Source organism: Lipomyces doorenjongii (assembly GCF_038497915.1).
Source record: "Lipomyces doorenjongii strain NRRL Y-27504 unplaced genomic scaffold V1508scaffold_91, whole genome shotgun sequence".
In the NCBI taxonomy this organism is placed as follows: Eukaryota; Fungi; Ascomycota; class Lipomycetes; order Lipomycetales; family Lipomycetaceae; genus Lipomyces; species Lipomyces doorenjongii.
In genome coordinates this window covers 31449-51122 of record NW_027118158.1, presented here as the reverse complement: position 1 = coordinate 51122, position 19674 = coordinate 31449, and the positions used below count along the sequence as shown (strand labels likewise).

The 19674-nt window shown below is 46.8% G+C and overlaps 6 protein-coding genes across 6 annotated transcripts; 3 read left to right on the top strand and 3 right to left on the bottom strand.

The window, feature by feature from the left end:
* Window positions 1-1315: 1315 nt before the first annotated feature.
* Window positions 1316-4165, bottom strand: V1508DRAFT_406654 (OPT oligopeptide transporter protein-domain-containing protein; the record flags this gene model as incomplete). Its single annotated transcript, XM_066938790.1, has 9 exons — window positions 1316-1353; window positions 1381-1398; window positions 1432-1684; window positions 1706-1743; window positions 1768-1814; window positions 1836-1853; window positions 1875-3940; window positions 4015-4063; window positions 4107-4165. 9 exons carry the CDS (start codon window positions 4163-4165, stop codon window positions 1316-1318), a joined length of 2586 nt encoding a protein of 861 aa, XP_066792977.1.
* Window positions 4166-6374: 2209 nt separating this feature from the next.
* On the top strand, window positions 6375-7641 carry V1508DRAFT_294909 (methylsterol monooxygenase). Its single transcript, XM_066936572.1, has one exon. The coding sequence runs from the start codon at window positions 6629-6631 to the stop codon at window positions 7415-7417; it is 789 nt and encodes a 262-aa protein (XP_066792976.1). The 5' UTR covers window positions 6375-6628; the 3' UTR covers window positions 7418-7641.
* A 1821-nt stretch (window positions 7642-9462) lies between these two features.
* On the bottom strand, window positions 9463-11507 carry V1508DRAFT_442143 (Metallo-dependent phosphatase-like protein). Its single transcript, XM_066942317.1, has 2 exons — window positions 10789-11507; window positions 9463-10732 (listed from the first exon to the last, which is right to left on the bottom strand). Exons 1-2 carry the CDS (start codon window positions 11324-11326, stop codon window positions 9657-9659), a joined length of 1614 nt encoding a protein of 537 aa, XP_066792975.1. The 5' UTR covers window positions 11327-11507; the 3' UTR covers window positions 9463-9656.
* Window positions 11508-14295: 2788 nt separating this feature from the next.
* V1508DRAFT_426120 (major facilitator superfamily domain-containing protein) lies at window positions 14296-16560 on the top strand. Its single transcript, XM_066941527.1, has 2 exons — window positions 14296-14685; window positions 14754-16560. Exons 1-2 carry the CDS (start codon window positions 14419-14421, stop codon window positions 16245-16247), a joined length of 1761 nt encoding a protein of 586 aa, XP_066792974.1. The 5' UTR covers window positions 14296-14418; the 3' UTR covers window positions 16248-16560.
* A 150-nt stretch (window positions 16561-16710) lies between these two features.
* On the bottom strand, window positions 16711-17694 carry V1508DRAFT_464435 (Alpha/Beta hydrolase protein; the record flags this gene model as incomplete). Its single annotated transcript, XM_066942900.1, has 2 exons — window positions 17155-17694; window positions 16711-17079 (listed from the first exon to the last, which is right to left on the bottom strand). The coding sequence occupies exons 1-2, from the start codon at window positions 17548-17550 to the stop codon at window positions 16711-16713; spliced, it is 765 nt and encodes a 254-aa protein (XP_066792973.1). The 5' UTR covers window positions 17551-17694.
* A 635-nt stretch (window positions 17695-18329) lies between these two features.
* V1508DRAFT_426115 (cupin domain-containing protein) lies at window positions 18330-19177 on the top strand. The gene has a single exon (XM_066941526.1). It carries the CDS (start codon window positions 18416-18418, stop codon window positions 18884-18886), a length of 471 nt encoding a protein of 156 aa, XP_066792972.1. The 5' UTR covers window positions 18330-18415; the 3' UTR covers window positions 18887-19177.
* Window positions 19178-19674: the final 497 nt, after the last annotated feature.

Sequence of the window (19674 nt, the reverse complement as noted above, 5' to 3'; positions counted from 1 at the left end):
CTTCGCAAGTTTTATGACAAAGGTGTTGATTGGGATATCCGCGCTAATAGGCTTCTGTACCAAGGCGAAGTTCTGTGCATCCTAGAGGATCGGCAATGCCAGTAACCGAGCTACTCCCTTATCACGAACAAGCTCCGGCCGAGTCGATTGCTCTGTATCAGAAGAAAATTGGTTCAATTCTCTATCCCGCGGTGATTACGAGGCCAGATATCGCTTATGCTAGTTCAAAACTCGCGGTTCACATGCAGAACCCATCCGTACTTTCGTACCAAGCTGAAGCATGTAGATGTGCATCATCCTTGGCTGCGACAGAAATTTCGAGAGAGAAGTATAATGATTAACTGGATGCCGACGAACGAAATGCCTGCAGATGGCCTTACAAAGGCATTGTCTCTCCAGCAGTTCAACCGGTTCATTCAACAATTTAGGCTTAGTCGATATTGAACTCATGATTCATGCTGAGTCTCAATCGGATATCGACGCATAGGGCAGGTTCGATTTTACAAATCAACCTGGGGGCGTGTGTTACGTACACGTGGATATTATGTAGACGCTTAGTGGTTATTTTAGTAGAAGTTTGTTTTGGTTCTTTTGATGCGTTGGTTGCGTTCAGGGGCAGACCCCCATTTATATAAATGGTTCTTCTCTCCTCTCTGCTTTAGGGGGATATAGGCAATAATATATATGTCCGTTGTTGATACAAGTCAACTGACAAGGCTACTCGCTCCTGCAAAACATATCTGAATGTGTGGACATTCGCACTGCCATTGTTCACCGACTCGCTCCGCAAGAGCCGCTCCCCAGCTCGCCGATTTCGTATGAGTACATAAATATTCCGGCTAAAAGGACTGCGCAATCCATACGAGTCGGGTCAGAAGTTTTTTCTATAAGGCAAAAGCTCCAGAAGTTCGACCCAGATCTTTAGGTAGTCGAGATGTCCTTTTTATGACATCACAACTGTCAGGTTGTGATATAACTAATGTTCACACCATCGATCGCGGATAGAACATTCGTGCGCACTTAGATCTCATAGTTGCCCATCTGTATCAAGTGTATTTCGACGTACCGCTGAGACCAACCGACGAGCCTTTACTGATCGGTTTGTTCAGCAAAATGGCTGCAAAGAAATTCGACGGAATGCTCGAAAAACTTGTACCTTATCAGAGTCAGGATATATCGATCATATTTAGTTATATTACAGGAAAGGAATACTAAATACATTATTGTTTTATTAGAAAGCTCAGTGCAATTTGTCAAGTTCATCAATAACAAAAAACTGTGACTACGATAGCATGCAATCATTGCTGCAAGCCAATCAACTGAACTCTCCCGGTTTGAGACCAAATCCTTCCGCTGGAATCTGCAGCAAGGAAGCCGTACGCGCATAGTCTACACCCCCTGCATAAACATTATTGCCCCACCACGGAAGACTAACTTGCTTGTATTGCAGCCCCGCGAAGATAATGATGCCAGCAAACGCGATGCCGGCAGAAAGTCCAGATGTGAGGATATAGTTGTACTTTGTCCACCATCCGGTGTACCGTCGTCGAATGAAATACATGAAGAAGTAGTTCATGTAGACACCTGGAATGTAGTAGGTCAAGTTGTAGGTCGCACCCCAGAAAATCGTGCCATATCCCATAAGCGCGGGGTTGATGCCTTTCATGCGCTGAGGCCACTTCAGCTGAGCGAAACCGAAAGGGACCGCAATAACGGCACCTATCCAGAACGCGTTCTTAAGCGCTGGATAAATAGTATTGAGAACACGTGTTGGATTGATGACACCAAACATGATAGCATCTGAGTAAACAGTTCTCGGGAAGGCGCAAACAAACTTATCGACCTGAGTCGGGCTGCAAAAGTTTGGAACAGACGAGAACAAGGCCTCGACGGCACCAGCAGTACAGCAGGATTCAATGAGAGTCGCAAGCAACTGGGCCCGGAACGTGGCTCGCTGAGGGATCTTCGCGTAGTGTGCAAGCTTCTGGTCACCGATAAACGTCTCCGATTGGTCGTCAATATTGTAACCCCACATTCGAATAACAATATTTGTTACAGCATTTCCAGGATCCATGAAACCGGCAAGAATAACAGAGAACGCTCCAAAACCCATTGAATAACCAGTTCGCGACATAACGACCAGAGTAGGCATATACATAGCGATATTGAAAAAGAAGATCATAATGACCGTCCACACAGGCACCGTCGTCGGCCATGCCAAGATGGCGGCTAATCCTGTGCCAGCGCCGATCAAAAAGACAGTAATGTACCACCAGTCAGGAACCTCGGGATAACGAGACATCATCCGTGAGTGTGGGTCGTCAAAGTCTTCCAAGGACTTTCGGAAAGGATGCCGAATTGACACGGCCAACTTCTTTAATGTTTCCCATAGTAACTTGTGCTCACTGATCACAATGTACACGAAGGTGCAAGTATAAACCGCCCAGAGACCACCTTTGCCAACCAAATTACCAGCAGACATATATGGTGGGGAGTAGTTCTGATACAACTCTTCGACCAAGCGGTTGTTGACCACGATCTTCGACACATTGTAAGTTTTTCCATATCTGTCATAAACTGTGTTCACATTCATTGGCAGATATCCAGTGAACTTATAATTTCGCCAATACAGGATAACCATGATAATTCCGGATAAAAGTACACCAATGAACTTATTCATGAATGCAACGAATGGGTAAACCAATGGAGCGGAATAGTTAACCACCGCCCAGTCAAATGTGGGAAGGGGATTAACGCCAAAACCAAGAAATGATCCGGTAGCCATCGCCAAAGTCACGTTCTTAGGTGCTATCCATGTCATCCAATTGAATGTACTGAGAGCCTTAAACAAAAAGTTGGGCACCCAGAAGTAGCAAAAAGAAATGCCAAAAGTCAGGAAGAAAAACTTTTGCCGACTGATTGTCCACCCGTTAACCGAACTCTTCGTCTCCCTGACAACCAAAGCTCGGCTAAGTGCGAGCGTGGGTAACACGTTCGGAAAAACGGCTTTGACAGGAAAGATGACAAGCTTCCTCATCACGCCGGCAAGACCATAGCCGAAAAATAGACTGGCAAAGTTCATGAGCCAGACAAACCCGAAATCTACCCATTCGTATCCAAAGAACAACTTAGAACGCAGAGTGACCGTCATTGACATCCAGTTAGAAGCGTGTCCGCCGCAATTAACCATGATGGTTGCCAACATCTGCTCCTTGATTGACCACGGGCCAGGATTAATGCTGTAACGAGTTCCCATAAATGTGAATCCCCAGTCAGGAAGTAGCTCTGTAAACTTTCCGCACGGGTAGAGGAAAAGCTGAATAACCGTCGAACCCAAAGAGAGTGCCGGTTGACGAAAGGTGAAAAACTCGTTAATAAAACTTCCAACTGCGACCCAAATAGCACCAAGAATATATGCGCGAATAGTTTCAACGGGCACGTCTGTATCAAAAGGATCCGTGACGGCACGTACTTCGGGGTACGGCGAGTGGTACTTAATAACGACGGCTTCGAGTCGGCAGTCAAGGTCGTACGTGTCGATATCTTGTCCATAGGCCTCGGGCCCGCTAACCATAAGCTGGATTTTGTTGTATATCTCATTATCAAAGTTCACATCACCATGATGATGTTCGAGAGCTGTTGACAGAATTGCGATACTATCTTCTAAGCTGGTTTCCAAGAGCTTCTTGTAGAGAAACTCTGAGGCTCTGTCAGCCAATGGATCGTCATCGCCAGTATTTCCCGTCTTATTCATGGCTTTGAAACGGTTTACAATCTTCTCTCGTGCAATTCCGTCCGTAGCATTAGACTCTTGCTTCTCTAGAGGATTAGTAGTGACGTCCACCTCTGTCTTTTTATCATTGATGTAGTCATCGTTCACCATGTCGCTAAGAGGTATAACTTTTAGCAAACGCATAGCTAGTAAAGATATTAGAGTCGCCTGACGTACCAGAACTTGTCCTAGCCACAAACTAGGAATTGTGACAGGAAAAAAGATGATTTTGGGAATTGAACGTAGTGTAATGCAATTAGAACCCTGGCCTCAGGTGTGCTGCATTGCCGGCTTCCCGATATATATACTGCCAAGTCGGGATATCCATGCAGACCGCCAAGCGGTCTTGGGTATGCACCAGCCGCGGATGAAGACGATCGCATTGGTTGGCATGTTTCAAAACGCTAGTTGCGAATCATCAGCTCTGATGGCGAATATGCCCGCGTGCGCCATTTGCGTTTACCATTCGTAATCCGTTATGGTGAATAATTAGTGACAATAGGGTTCCTAATCTAGTTTGTGATTTCTTTCGCTTATCTGGCAAACCGGTTTGCTACCACCCAGCCTTAACAAACTTCGTACGTGATGCCAACCCATATTGGAAACGGTCTTATCTTTTCATTTGGCGGCAAATTATATCACTATGCAGTGGCCATAGCGCAAAGTTTAGATTTGTTGGACGTTGCCCAAGTATCATTGGCCACCAGTGACGGGCGTGAGCTTATCGGCGCTCTCGTATCTGACACCGTTGCCCAGGCCACGGCGGTCAAGGCGGAGGCCCCGGCGACGGCCAAAGCTGCACACGCGGAAAATATAAAATATGTGGCCCTTGCTTTTCCGCATTGGAGCCTTATCTTCCCGTGTGATCTCTAGCTATGAGCAACTTGTCAGCGGTCACAGGGCAAACAGATTTGCGCAATAGCCTAGTTAAAACGCAATTCTCCATTCTATATCCGTACTCCGGCAGTTGTCACACTCTCTAGTTGCCGCAAATCCAGTGGTAACTACAAAGCTAAATTGTTAAATGGTCAGCGTGCCTCAATGGGCAGCAAGCGTTTGGAGTCAATGAAATGGTAAACTCTGAGGTTTTGTTTGAGATCGGGCCCACTATCAATAGTGTCGAACTCTAGGCAGATGTTCGGGGGATCTTTGCCTGAATGATACTAGTCTCACTGGCCGATCTCCACCGGCACCCAGTAAATCAGCCGCTAGCCGGAAGTCGTATTAATACGCAATCTAGAGCAGCCTGTACAACCAGGTACCAACCAGGTGCTAAAGGGCACCGAATAGGTTGGTTTTCCTCCGCGCCCGGCCCAGGCGTTCAAAATTCAAAATCAATGTCTAGACTTCTATCCCTTATCCAGTAAAAACTTAGATAAACGATTACACTCAGCCTGCCGAAAACTCCAGTGGACCACGGCAAGCAGACGTTGCTTCTGTCCGGCGTAGGGCGAGCCACCAGGCACAACTTGACTTCGGCTTGACCTGAGTTCTTTAACCAGCTGCAGGTTGGTCGATAACGCTACATTCCGTGGGGAGTGAGTGATGCCCCATAGGACATATTCAATTGCCCGCTTCAATTGTTTCGGTAGCTCTTCCGCCGCCAGCAATGAGAATTGTTCACTATGTATTTCGCTTCATGATAATTAACGAGTGAAGAGATAGGTTTGCTGCAGTCAGCCGAAGTCACAATGTCTACTTGATCCCTCTTACGACGTTTCATTACCACAATTCCTATTCGACGGCCCAGATGCTTTCGTTCATATATTTCCAAACGGTCTCGATCGCATATTGTACGAATGACTTCTAGACTGCATGTAGGCGAATGTTGTGGCAATTACCTCATCCGATGCGACAACGCTTCCTAAGCCACATTTAAGCTCACCCATTGGATGAATTGTACCCTAATCCTACCCTATTCGCCGCTTAAATTGCTAAATTTTAACCTTAACTATAATGGGGAGGGTATACATATATTCGCAAACCCTACTTGCCCTGCGTTAACGGGAAATTAATTATCGCAAGCTAAATTATTCTTAATTAATCATAAAATAAAATAGTTAGAGGTTGGATACGATTACGTTACCGTCAACATTTGAGACTATCGTTAATCGCAAAAATGAAGCTCTAATCGTAAAGTGATCCTACCCTAAATCGTATAGTAATGACGAATTAACAGAAATTGTGCGACACATTGAAAGAGCTTTCAACATGCAAGTTAATGCGGAAATTTATCTTCCACAAGAACTTGGTGTGTCAGCGAGCCAGCGACGAAGGGATAGATAATATGCAAAGTTACGGATAGAGCAATATATTGTTACGCAATATTCATAAATGTCCGGATACATATAACTAATAACTAATCAATACTGAGAGAGCTTCAGTCACGTGCGCAAGGTTCGTTCAGAATGATCCACTCGTCTATCACTGTATTGATCAGATACACGATTCAAGGCTGCAATGCGTCAATATATACCAAGACTTCTATAACCGGGCAAAAGGCGAAGACAAGATTAGTGACATATCCTTGGTGAATCCTAATATTAATTTGTCAACAGTGGAACACTCCCCGCATTGCTGGGAAAAGGGGTTCAGGGTTCATTTGTCCACGCGATGTTGGTCTGCCTGAATACCGAGGCACCAGACTGTTCACATGATGAGCGCGAACTGCCCGCCGTCCACGAAACCTAACGCGTCGTCCACCTCCACATTACCGAGAAGGTGATGCCAACGACAGAAACGTCGTCATCTGTTTTTGCTCTCTCAATTTCTGCTGTGTCGTCTCCCTAAGTGTGCAGGCCCTTGAACCAACTGATTGATGCACCCAGGCAGAGCAACTACTCACCAATCCGTCTCATGAGAAGTATCACCCTCACATCGTTTGCAGCCTGGTGGGAGAAAATTTGTGGAGACTATCCACCTGGCGTCATCGAATTCGGCTTGATATTCTGCGGCCACATTATATTTTGGACGATCGCGACGATCTATCTCTTCATTGACATTTTCTTTCCTGCCTTCTCGAACAAGCACAAACTCCAAGCCCAGCAATTCCAGCCGACAGCGAAAGAAATATGTCACTGCATTAAGCATGTTGGTGCTGCCAATGTTGCCGGGATCCTATCCAACCTCGCCATCCTCTACGGATTGGGCACACACACGACCGCCTTCACCGTAACTGCTCAACTTCCAACCCTTAAACAGTTCGTCCTCGAGTTGATTTACTCAACACTATTCCGCGAAGTCCTTTTTTACTACGTGCACCGCCTCTTGCATCATCCGCGGGTGTACGCCCACATCCATAAGCAGCATCACGCGTTCACCTCGCCGATAGCTTTTGCGGCGCAGTATTCACACCCGTTAGAGCAGATTTTCGCCAATGTACTTCCAATTTTTCTGCCTCTCATGCTCGTAAGGGGACACGTCCTGTCATTCTTTACCTTTTTTGCGTTTCAACTCTTCGAGACTGCCACCGTACATAGCGGTTACGACTTCGTGTGGCCTCGGGCCAAGATGCATGACCTCCATCACGAGAAATTTATCGTGAACTTTGGGGGCTTGGGGCTGTTAGATTATCTGCACGGAACCAGTGATAAGGCAAGAACAGATAAACTGAAGGAAAAGGCCGACGCGAGAAAGAGAAAGTAGGGCAAGAAATGTCACAGATTACTGACCTTAGGCAGCCCCTGGTGGTGCCTGTGCGTTTATGGCCAACTGCTATGCTTTTTCCTACATTGGATTGAACGAACTTCACATTTGTCGTAGGGTCCACCGGACGCATTCGCACGACCGGGACAAACAGAGACTTAATCGTTAAGGCTCTGGCTAACAAGCCAGCAAAAAAAATGGAGATTCACGGGGAGTAAACCGACCATTCCTCTTTGGGACTAGTATTTTGTTATAGTAAGAAATGCACTGATCGAAAATTGATGTAGCTAGAATTCACTTCGAGTTTTGATACCGAGGTGTACTTTATCTAGTCCCATAGAGGGATGGTCGGTTTACTCCCCGTGAATCTCCAAAAAAAATTTCATTGACTGTGTATTCCGATCAATGTTCTCATAGCTCCTCACTCCATCTTGCAGGCAATCCCGAGTATACTTCCTCAACTATATACTTAAAGTCCTAACTTAATATCCTGGCTGCCATTCTTTGCCGTTTTACTGTACTAATGTTGGAGAGAGTTGCGGTCATTTTGTGCCGAGGTGACTCATACTTCACCAAACATGTATTTGTACAGAGAAGCAGTACCATGCCAAACCTTTAGCTAACAATTTCTCACCATCGATCGCAAATACGAACTTTTGTTGATATTTGTTGGATATAATCGGTACAATCGCAACTAACGAAAACAAAGAGAAAAATGCATTGAGATCCGCGAGCAAATTTTGTGCAGCGAGCAGTTTATGTAGTGGTTGTCGCACATAATTTCGAGTCAAGGGGTCTAGCGGGTGCGGCTTAAGACGATGATACAGTAAATGTAGCTGCGGTATAAGCTTCTCTCGAAGTCCAATTTGCAAATTTCAGTTGGAGATTGATATCACGCTTCGCCATGTCCGACCCCAATTTCTATATTGAATCCCCCCGCCTTTATATTTCCTATTTCCTGCCGACGTGTCCGAAGCACTGTTCTTTTCTCGTCCAGCTATACAATTCTCCTCTGTCATCTCCGCAGAGGTAAGGCAGGTGTTTACAACGAGCTTCAAGCCCAAGAAAGGATCCAGAACAGGTTTGTTGCCGAACACGAACGTAATGGATACGGAACCTACCCTGTCTCGCTAAAGACAACACCGACAACGTCTTTCGATGAATCGCAACCGATTGGATCCGTGAGTCTCTCGAAGGGAGATTCGAAAGATTCATACTCGGCGCCGGACCTTGGATTCACGTACCCGAGATGAATGGGAACGGATATGCCACGGAGAGTTGCAAAGCGTTGTTAGACTATGCAGAGACGGAGCTTGGCGTGACTGAAGTTTTGGGTTTTTTGATCCAAATAACGCACGGAGCAGAAGGGTCATGGAAAAAATTGGACTGGAAGATCGAGGAGTTAGAAAGTTGGCAGCTTTCGGAGGGGTAGAAGGTCCGGTATACGCCCTACCGGGAATGAAAGATTTAATAAAGTATGGAATTGAATAGCTTGTGAGCAGTCAATCTAGTGCCACCGCATATCTGGAATGATAACTCTAGTCCCAGACACTGACACGACGTCGACATTATGGCATTTTACTGTGAAGAATATTAGCGTGATTTAATCATTTCTCAATGCTTGCCTACGTTGGCGGCAACCACGATTATTTGGGTTTGAATGTTCACCTTGCAGGAGACAGATGAGTGCCAGTTGACACGAATTCACAGGTTCGCACCGAAGTAATAACAGCGATGAATGATGACGGGTGGATGGCATTATTCGAGTTGATGGTGTCATAGGAGTTGGTCGGAAGTGTATTATGTATAAATAAATTGTATTAGGTTGTCATGTAAAACAATCCGCCTTGCAGTAATTATCAACCCGTGCGTTCTAGAGCTTTGAAGCTTCTCCGCGCTTTGAAAGTTGAGGTCTTCTGAGTTCATTAGACTTCCACTACGCAAGAAGTTTGTTCGTTGATATCGTGTTCAACAGTCAAGTGTCGAATAAAATGCAGATTGGACGGTAAATCAATTGCATTGGATGTCGCGTTTAAGTAGAGAAGCGAGTTTTTTCAATATAAGCGCAGGCGTTAATGTGCGCTATAGAAAGTGGATATTTATCCTTTTGAATTCGAGTTCGAAGAATGCGCACCGCTAGTTATATTGTATAAGTTGAGCTCGTAGGAACCAGCTTGTATCATGATAGATTATTCCTCTATTGTATTCTTCAAATACATTCCTTTGCACACTCTCCACTTTACAATGCTACCATCAAAACCGTAGCCAAAGCGACCACAAACAACGCCGGTGAAGCCTTCAGGCTCGCGCCACCATTGTGATCTGTAGTGGGCATGCTGCTGTTAGTAGCAGTGCCATTGGATGCGTTCATGCTGCACGTATGGTTCTTATACAAAGTCGCGGTATCAAGGACTGTGCCATTGCCGGAGACAATGAATTCGTGCGTCATGTGCGTGCAGTTGTGGAAAGTGAGCTTGCTCCAACCGTAAGTGGAGTTCTGGGTATATCGCATGTAATCCGTCGTGAAATCGATGGGATCTAGTCCGTCGTAGTGGCCAGCAGCGCCGTTCATGATGTACCATGGCGCAGACGGATTGTTAAGCTCGTTAGGATCGGCCGTGCCGTTTGCGATCGCAGCATTGCGCTCATAAAAGTGAGCATGGCCTGAGAGGACTAAGTCGACATTGTACTTGAGGAGAGTAGGCTCGAAGGCTTTAACACATTCAGGGCATGCGGCGCTGCTGCCGGCGTAGAACGGTCTGTGGCCAGCGACAATGATCCAAGGCGTCTTGCTTCTGTCGACAGACGCGAGATCTTTATTGAGCCAGTCAATTTGCTGGTTCATGCGGCCAAATGGTCCCGCGTCCTGGCCCACAGTGGTGAAATCGCCTTCAGAGCCAAAAGGTTCATCAGCTCCCACGATGCCGTTGCCGAGATCAGTTTCAGTGTCAATCTGAACGAAATGGACCATGCCGTGGTCGAACGAGTACCAGAAATTCTCAACACCGCCGGATTCGGTAGATGGCATTCGGAAGTGATTGCGGTAGCCAGTGAAGTTTCTTTGGCCCTCCATGCAAATGTCGACGGTGTAAGTGATATTTTTCTTCTTGTCTGTGGTACCAGCATTGTCACAGTTCGACTCGTGGTTGCCTGGTCCAACCATATACGGCTTCTCAGCAGTGATGGGTTGCAATTCATCGTAGTAGGTGTTGAGGAGCTTGTTGTACACCTTGTAGCCTTCGTCGATGGGGACAGCGTTGAGGTATGTCTGGATCTGCTCCTTGAGCCAGTAGTCGGCGTAGGCGATGTCACCAGCTGTCACGCGCGTTAGCACGACAACATACTAACCATACATGATAGAATATACATACGATGCCAGAGAAATTCATAACCGTCAATATATCGCGCAAGGGACTGGATAGTGGTGCTGTCATTGGCACTGATCGCGCCCTTGCTAGTCGTGCTCAGTCCCATCTCGCCCATAACACCAAGGTCAACAGCAACGGCCACGGTGTATGGAGTATAGTCACCAGAATCACGTGCAGTAGTAAACGTGTACGGAGCAAGTTCTGAGCAATTGTAGCAGTTGGTGTTCGAGACAACGTAGTAATACTGAGTATTGGGTTTCAATCCAGAGACCTTGACGTGGTTGCTCCAGGTCAAGGAAGTCGCGTACGTGATAGACACACCGGTAGCGTAGTTGGAGAGATTCCAGCTGTCAGTTCCATAATAGACTATAGGCTCGCTTATCTGCTCATATGTATTCCACGAAACAGTCATGCCAGTGTTGCCCGCATATGCGAGACGGTGTTGCAAAGGCTCCGCAAGATTGATGGGAACTTCACCGGGCACATTGATTTGAGCAACAGCAGTACTCGCGAGAGCGAGAGCGACGAAAATAGAGCGCATTATACTATATCTTGCAATTGGACACTTCGATGCAAGACAACTGCAGAGGGGAACACTAAGACTTATAACCCGCCATCGGCAGAAGACGAGACGCAAATTCTCCTTTTGAATGGTGCGCTGACCATATACAAAAATCTTCTAGCCGCATTTGTAATTCGACAGCTGCATTCATGTTTGTAAATTGCAAAGAATTGGTAACTGACAGCAGCGTGGACAAAAAATCAGACATCCAGCGTGAGCCCCACCCACGTGCTCCGTTCTTGCGGTCAACAAGAGCTGGACTTGGACCGGAGGAGGCAAATTAGGGTTCAGTTCTAATGCACGCATCTGACTACGGAGCGTTCTACGCTTATTATGCTTAATGTGACGACCACCTTGTCACCCTTATCTACTCTGTCTAGAGGATACACAGCCATGGAAAGGGCTTGGAAGGATCAGCGGGAACTGTTTTCATCCAGGCACGCAGTGCTTTAAGTACTGCGGTCGTCGCTCGCTGCAGACTTCGCCATGGCTCAATGTCTCCTGTGCCCCCGTTCGAGAATAAGCTGCACCGACGCCCATTGAGAAATATGCAGCATCTCAATCCGAACTCAAAATACAAGAACTTCTGCCGTTGAAGTGCAGGCCGCGCAACATGCGGCTCAAACCGTGCACGTGCACTCATCAAGAATCCCTTTGGCCAGCTTCTTTTCCGAGGCTTGGCAGTCATATTGACGTTACTCAGTATCTTTGTCAGCACGAATTACGAACTATTTCTTCGAGAAGCTCAGGAAAATTAAGATGACATAAATGCGGCAAGCCACGATTATTATATAAAGCACAATACTCACCAAACAGGGTTGTCTACGACCTAGACGATCGGTGCAAGTTACAGTTAACTTCAGATGAGCCGAATAACTGCATGTTTTAGCAGATAAATAGTTACAGACAACAACAGCAGTTTTGAATGCCATCGAGCTGAATTGCAGAAGGATTCCGTCTCATTCCCCGACTCTCACATAACAACTCTAACAGAAGAGCACAGACGATAATCTCGGACTTACGCGGAATAGCTCGGACTTACGCGGAAGAGCTCGGACTTGTCGGAATCGGGATGTCACCGTCTCACTGTTGTTCACACAAGCAAATCTGTTCTTTATCGACACCGTCTTCGCCTGTCTTATCAGACCATGCCACCGAACGTGGCCCATAATTCTGACATTAATAGGGGCCGATTTACAGTGTTATATGACATATTGCCGAAATCGTCTTTCTCACTTGCTATCATAACTTGAAGCGAGCGATGAATGTGCATTGTCTTATGTCAACGAGCAGTTAAACGATCCTGTGACTAATCATGACTCCACCATGCCGCAAACCTTGGCTCGTATCATCTCCTATTATTGTCGTCCTTGGCCACAGGGCTATAGGCGGATACGCGGATAGGATATCCGCCGCGGATACGTATCCGCCATACATTCGATTGGCGGATGCAGATGGCGGATATGGCTATAATTCGTATATTCTCTAAAAATTGAAAAATAATCAAAATATAACAGGGTTAGGGTCTGAATAGCCCGCAAGTGTCGCGCAGTCTGTATCATACTCGATGCCAAACACGCTCACATGTAGCGGGGATGACCGACCAAATAAGCTGGGTCCGTTACATACAGCAAGTCCATTTAGGAAATTCAAATATCATGTTAGTGGACTCTGCGAAAGTTTTAAAGAAATTAGATATAAAGAATTTTTCAAATTTTAAAGGCGGATAAAAAGGCGGATACATATCTGCAATTTCAATAAGGCAGATGGCGGATGCGGATATGGGAAATTTGGCTGATATCCGCATCCGCCGCAGCCGGCAGGCCAAAGCCATCCTGTAGTTAAAGCGAAGCCGGCGTGAAATCTGTTATGAAAGGTAATGAAACACTGAATCATATACCGTTGAGCAATAGAATATATTCACATGAGCCAGATTTTGAATTCCAAGAAAGTACAACACCGCTTACTTGGATTGCCAGGGCACGTGCTTCCATATCCCCTAAATGAAGGCTTGACCAACGCGGCTGTCGCGGAGGTATCCAAGACCTTTTGATTTAGGAGGTGGGCAACATGTCGAGTAACTGTATCTGAACTTAACAAAGCGGTCATATAGTCCATATAATAACGCAAATGCATACATCTCTTTCTAGGACTTGATTAAATTGCTGTCGCCCCGCAAACCAAGGCCTTTGAGCGCGGCTTTCACGCTTCAAGTTCAACCGCCGATAGGGTACAAGGACGAGAACTTTTCTGCTACTTGGCACAATCCGTGTCCAGCGATATCTTTCATTACTCGGTCTGCTTCTGCAGACAATCATGAAACAAGTTTTTGCAAGGACTCACTTATACAACGTCGTGACAAAAATCCCGAACGTGATGATCGACGATGCTGCTGCTTCCGTACCGACCGTCTAGTCTAGAGCAGGGCAAGATCAATAACATTGAACATCCGGCACACGCTACGCCTGACATCGCCGCCCACTACATGAGAGTCTCCAATAGTCTCGATATATATCTTCCCTTTCCGCAACATTTCGGTCAAAATAAAGGGTCCTAGAGATTAGTATATTGCACAATGTCGTAGCCTGTGGAGTTAGTGCTCGCTCCAGCTCTAGGAGTCTTCGAGCCCATAAGTTGTGCGGTGCGAAAAAATCCTGTTCTAAAGCCCCCGTAAATCGCGGAGATACTCCCTTTCGTGTGGCAGATCGTACGGCGTCGTATTTCGTAGGTAAGTCATATCACCTTACATGTTAATTTAAGACGAGTACGATAGCTCCGCTTTGCGCTAATACGACCTATACGAAGCAACGCGATTCTTTGTGCTTACGCCCTAAACTCACGTGCGTTGGCTTCAAGCTATGCCTAAATTAGCACAAAGTTTCCAATTATGGTTAGCTGCTATCTGATTGTATACGAGCCACGAACCCGGGTTTGCTCTCGTTCGCGATTTCTTTGTCGTCGTGGAGGTCTCCAGAAAACACAAACACGGTCGTTCCTGATTTATATTCCTTATAAAGCAGCAAAATGCCACAGTCGGAGATCTCTCAGGATTTCAATTCATCCGATCTGCAATGGCCAATGACGCCCGATCTTCAGAACATGGAACGCAGGACCGGCCTAATTTCGCAGCTGAGCCCCCAGGCGAGCGACAGGCGACAGCGGACGAAGCATATTCCGTTTTTACGGTTACCGAAAAGAAGCTCATCATTGCCGTGGGATCGTTAGCGAGCTTCTTCTCTCCACTCTCGTCCAGTATCTACATGCCTGCTCTCAACACGATATCTAGTGACCTAGATGTATCCAGTACAAAGATCAATTTATCTGTCACAACGTATTTGGTGCGTATGCCCCGCTGACGGAGTTGGTACTGAAGCTGTGAGACGAGCCGGCACTGACAACCTTGCAGATTGTGCAGGGCGTGGCGCCAATGATGATCGCTGGATTCTCTGACAGTGCGGGCAGAAGACTGGCTTACGTCATCTGCTTTACCATTTACATTGCTGCAAATCTCGGACTTGCATTGCAGAACAACTATGCTGCTCTAATGGTCCTTCGTTGCCTTCAAAGTGGCGGCAGTAGTGGTACCGTTGCACTTGCCAATGGTGTTGTGGGCGATCTCGTAACTTCGTCAGAGCGAGGGATGTACATTGCATTCGCATCATTGGGAGGTGTTCTTGGCCCTACCATTGCTCCTCTAATTGGCGGCCTTCTCAGCCAGACACTTGGATGGCACTGGGTTTTCTGGTTTTTGCTGATCTTCGCTGGAGCTTTCTTCCTACCTCTCTTTTTCTTCTTTCCAGAGACATGCCGGAGGGTCGTTGGCGATGGATCGGTGCCTCCACCGACTCTGTCTATGTCTGTGACAGACGTCATACGCCATAGAAACCGAATCAAAGCCGGACATGAGGTCGATGCTGGTAAGTTGGAGAAGTTACGCAAGGATTACAAGATTCGATTTCCCAATCCTCTGTCTACGTTGGTGGTTGTTGCTGATAAGGAGGCCGCTCTCATTCTCATCGCTACTGGATTAGCGCTAGCATGCTTCTATGCCATCTCCACGGGTGCGTCGGCCCAATTCGGACAGGTCTATGGTTTCAACGATATTCAAATTGCCCTTATGTTCATTCCAATCGGAATGGGGAGTTTGGTCTCAGCGTTTACAACAGGCAAAACAGTCGACTGGAATTATCGACGACATGCTAAGCTGAACGGGTTCCCAGTGGTAAAGAACAGGCAGGAAGACCTTACCAACTTCCCAATAGAAAAGGCACGATTGCAGATTGCGCTACCGCTGTTTTACCTCGGAGCAGTAGCAGTAATTGCGTATGGATGGGTTATGAACTATAAAGTCAATCTTGCTGGACCTATCATTCTACTCTTTTTAATGGGTTATTCTCTTACTGCCGCTTATCAAGTACTGAATATATTGATGGTGGACATTTACCCTGGAAAACCGGCAACGGCAACGGCTGCGAATAATCTCGTGAGATGTGAGCTTGGTGCGGTGGCCTCGGCGGTTATAGTTCCAATGAGCGACGCTATGGGGAAAGGATGGTCCTACACCTTGCTGGCACTTATTTTTGTCGGCTATACTCCGGCCCTGTTTGTGGTAATGAAGTATGGGATGCGGTGGCGAAAAGCAAAAAAGGAGAAAAAAGAAATGCACGCTCAGGAGAAACGAAAGAAGCAAATGCAGACGCAGCATGATCTGGAGAAAAGGATGGAAGGGGCCAGCGCACACGGCAGCACTACCAAGGAGAGGGATGTGATACCAGACATGAATACGTCGAAGCCACCTCCAAACCTGTCGGCTTCGTCGACTACGGAATTAGTTTGCTCGTCGTCTGAACTGGATGTTTGTGGCATGTCCGCTCGAGAAAGACTCGATCTAAGGGATTAGTGAACAAATGCGGTGGAAGGGTTTTGTAAGGGTATCGAAGGAATTATGAGGACCATATATAGATGAACGACTTCGTGTGCTTACACCGTAATGGCTATCAGACTTATCATGTAAGTTGAGTAATCAACACGTGAAGTTCCGAAGGTCCTCCGCTTGGATTAGAAACAATGTGAACTGTAACTGATCACGGCGGTTCAGAGTTAGCAGAATTTGAACAGTGAACCGTAGGCACATTCTTGACATAAGTGCAGCATGGTATAGCGTTAGAGGGATACTTTAATATATAGCGGCTACGTCATATGGAGCTACCGAATTGATTATGATTAAGAGCGTGCTTTTACTTGTTCTCCGCACGTTGACGATATATAAGCTTGTAGAGCCTACCAATATGGCGTTGGTTTAATGCCAAAATTATCTTACAAAGGCATTACATTGAACCATCCTTGTTGTAATCTTATTAAAACTAAAGTCCACTAACAAACTCCAAAACTACGGATGCCAATCGCTCGGGTGCTTCTAACGCAACCATATGTCCGACATCCTCAAACATCACCAACCTGCTGCCCTTTATCCGTTCATGCATTAAATATAAGTCCTTGGCGTCAACCATCTGATCCTGTTCAGCTCCCACAATCAGGACCGGTATCTCAATCTCTGGTAGTCGGTCCATCAAGTTTTCTCGGTCAAGCGTACTCGAAAACTGGGTCAGCAGCACATGTTTCCCTAAGTCCTTATCCATCGCCGCAATCAGGCCGCCGACTTGTGGGCTGTCCACTAATCCTGGCTTTACAAATTTGGCGATTCGGGATGGGGAAATGCCGGCGTACGCGTGCTTTGACATCAGGTCCAACATTTACGTTCTTCGGATACGCTCCTTTGGGCCGAGACCTCTTGCTGACGAACATACGATGATTAGAGAGCGGATGTTGGATTGCTGGTTGTTTTTCTTGGCATTCTCTAGAGTGCGGAAATAGTGGTCGAGGGCCAGATATCCTCCCATGGAGAACCCTAGAACATCTAGAGGCAGAATTTGGTCTTGCAGACCCTCATTATTTGTCGAGTGGGTAATCAATTGTCGCATGGAAGACTTGTCAACTGCTTTCCAGAGAGGCACTTGGGCGACGAGGATGTTACCTTGGGCAAAGACGGGTAACATTCGTTTCCATAGCCGGTTGTCGCACATAGTTCCCGGGATGAGTGATAGTCGGGACGTCGGACTCGCAGGCTGGCTTCTGTGAACCGAATACCATCGCGCTGCGAGTGGACGGCGCAGACAGTGAATGCCTGGTTGTAGACGGTCCATTTGGGTGAGATGGGAATTTTGGCGAGCAGAATTATCAATAGTACTTGCTTACGGATGGTTGCAAATCGACAGGACTGCGATAGCCGCTTCTGGTAAGAACTAGGTCCCGAAGGCTAAAGTGTCTCGTGGACGGAATCCGGCCGTTGCACTCAGGGGTCAGTTTGTCCTTCCGTAGTAATTTCCATCACGCGCCCGCCGCACAAGCCCAGCGACTCCCAAATAGCCAGCGTCAACAGGATCAGCCTTTCATCCGCAGCACAGCCAGAGCCAGGGGCAGGAAGCATGTCACGTGTAAACAATACCAGTCAACCCAGCGTCTCCATTATGGCGATACAATATCGTCAAGAGGGCGATAAGGCGAAAGGACAATGTACATAGACATAAAATAACTCCCTCCATTTCGCGCTTGTCGGCTACTGTGATACAGGAACTGTGAACGTTGGGGGGAATTCCGAACTTGGTGATGTCGAGGGTCGACGCCAATGAGTCGCAATGTTTCTGTGACCTCGACGCATAGCAGCTGTGGATTGGCTACTGAGATCCGTAAAACAACTGCACACGTACTGGCCAACAGTCAATGACTTGATTGGCATGTGTAGTGCGTCCGTTTCTACTGGACGCTTCTGTGCGGAGTCAACACTGCTCTCTTAGCTCACCTCCGTTGACCAAAAGAGCGTATAATTTATGCTACAAGTGCGCAGCAGTTTCGGCATGCGTCCACGGGGTTATCGACTGCATGAGACCCCCTACGAGAACGGTGAACACGCATATAACGTTAACATTAGCAAAGTCTTAGCCATCGTAAGTAATATCGAGTAATACATTCTGAAAACGGTCTAAGAGAACGGCCAGGAATAGTTGGAAAATGCAGAGCGGAAAACCTCTCGTGGCAAAGGACGCTCCTCCCGAAATCGGATCACCATATCCTGAACCGTTCGCCTCCTTGGCGACAAGCACTGCCTTTAGGCGATTGGGTGACCGGTTCGGCCTGACCCAATTCGGAGTCAATTTGATTACTTTGGAGCCTGGGGCGCAGTCAGGGTTGAGGCATTGGCACTCACTCGAGGACGAGTTCCTCTACATACTGGCAGGCGAACCGACCTTGGTCCTGAACAATGGCGAATGCAAGCTGTCAACCGGTATGTGCATCGGCTTTAAAGCGCAGGATCGGAACGCACATCTCATGATCAATCGGAGTGACGCGGTGGTCCATTACCTGATCATTGGATCGAGAGTGCCTGGGGACTTGTGCTACTATCCAGACGACGATCTTTCTTGGTTTCCCACTGAGCGCGGTGAAATTGCAGCGCATAAGGATGGAACGCCCTATACTTAGGAACGCTCAAGCTTGGCGCGTTGTTTAGAATGACTTGTTAATCTACACCAACTTTTAATATCGGTTACTGAATCATTACTATGACAAATGAGAATGCACTTTGAGAAAAGGGGCGACGTAACTAGTGAGCTATCCTTGGACGACATTAAATAAGTAAAACAGATATAAGCACAGCGCACATCATAAACAAACCGGGAACGACAGTCTGTTCAGGATGTCAATGGACAAACTTCTGCAAGATTGTGGTGTACGGGAAGACATGGCACACGGCACAGCAGACTGAAAATGTCCAACCTTAAACTAGCCTTCCCCAATCACAAGTGGTCTTGCTGCTTGGGTTTGTAATTGGTGGCCAAATCAACTAAAGCACACTGCTATGTTCAGCAATATAAATTGGCAGCACTACTGATGTATTCTGTAGTAATATAGCAGACTAATCATACAGTCTTTAAGAAGCATTCAGGCACACTCCCATTTGGACCGTGCTGTAGCACAGAGATAGGTATATGAAATGTCTGCACTGATCCGCCGAATTTGCAATGTGTGGATTTGCAATCCTCTTTTAACTGACGCGATCCAAGCATAAGGTAAGGCTATTTCCCGATACTATATAGTCACATATTGGTGATATCTGGGATGTGGGGTCAACAGCAGGGGCACTCTTGAGTGTCTGAATCCTGCTAGTCGAGGAAGCATACATATGAGTGTGAGAGCTTCACGGCAAGACAACCTGGAACTGGGGAGCCTAAGTCGTGAAAGCGATACGGTAATCCCGTGGCGAGTCTATT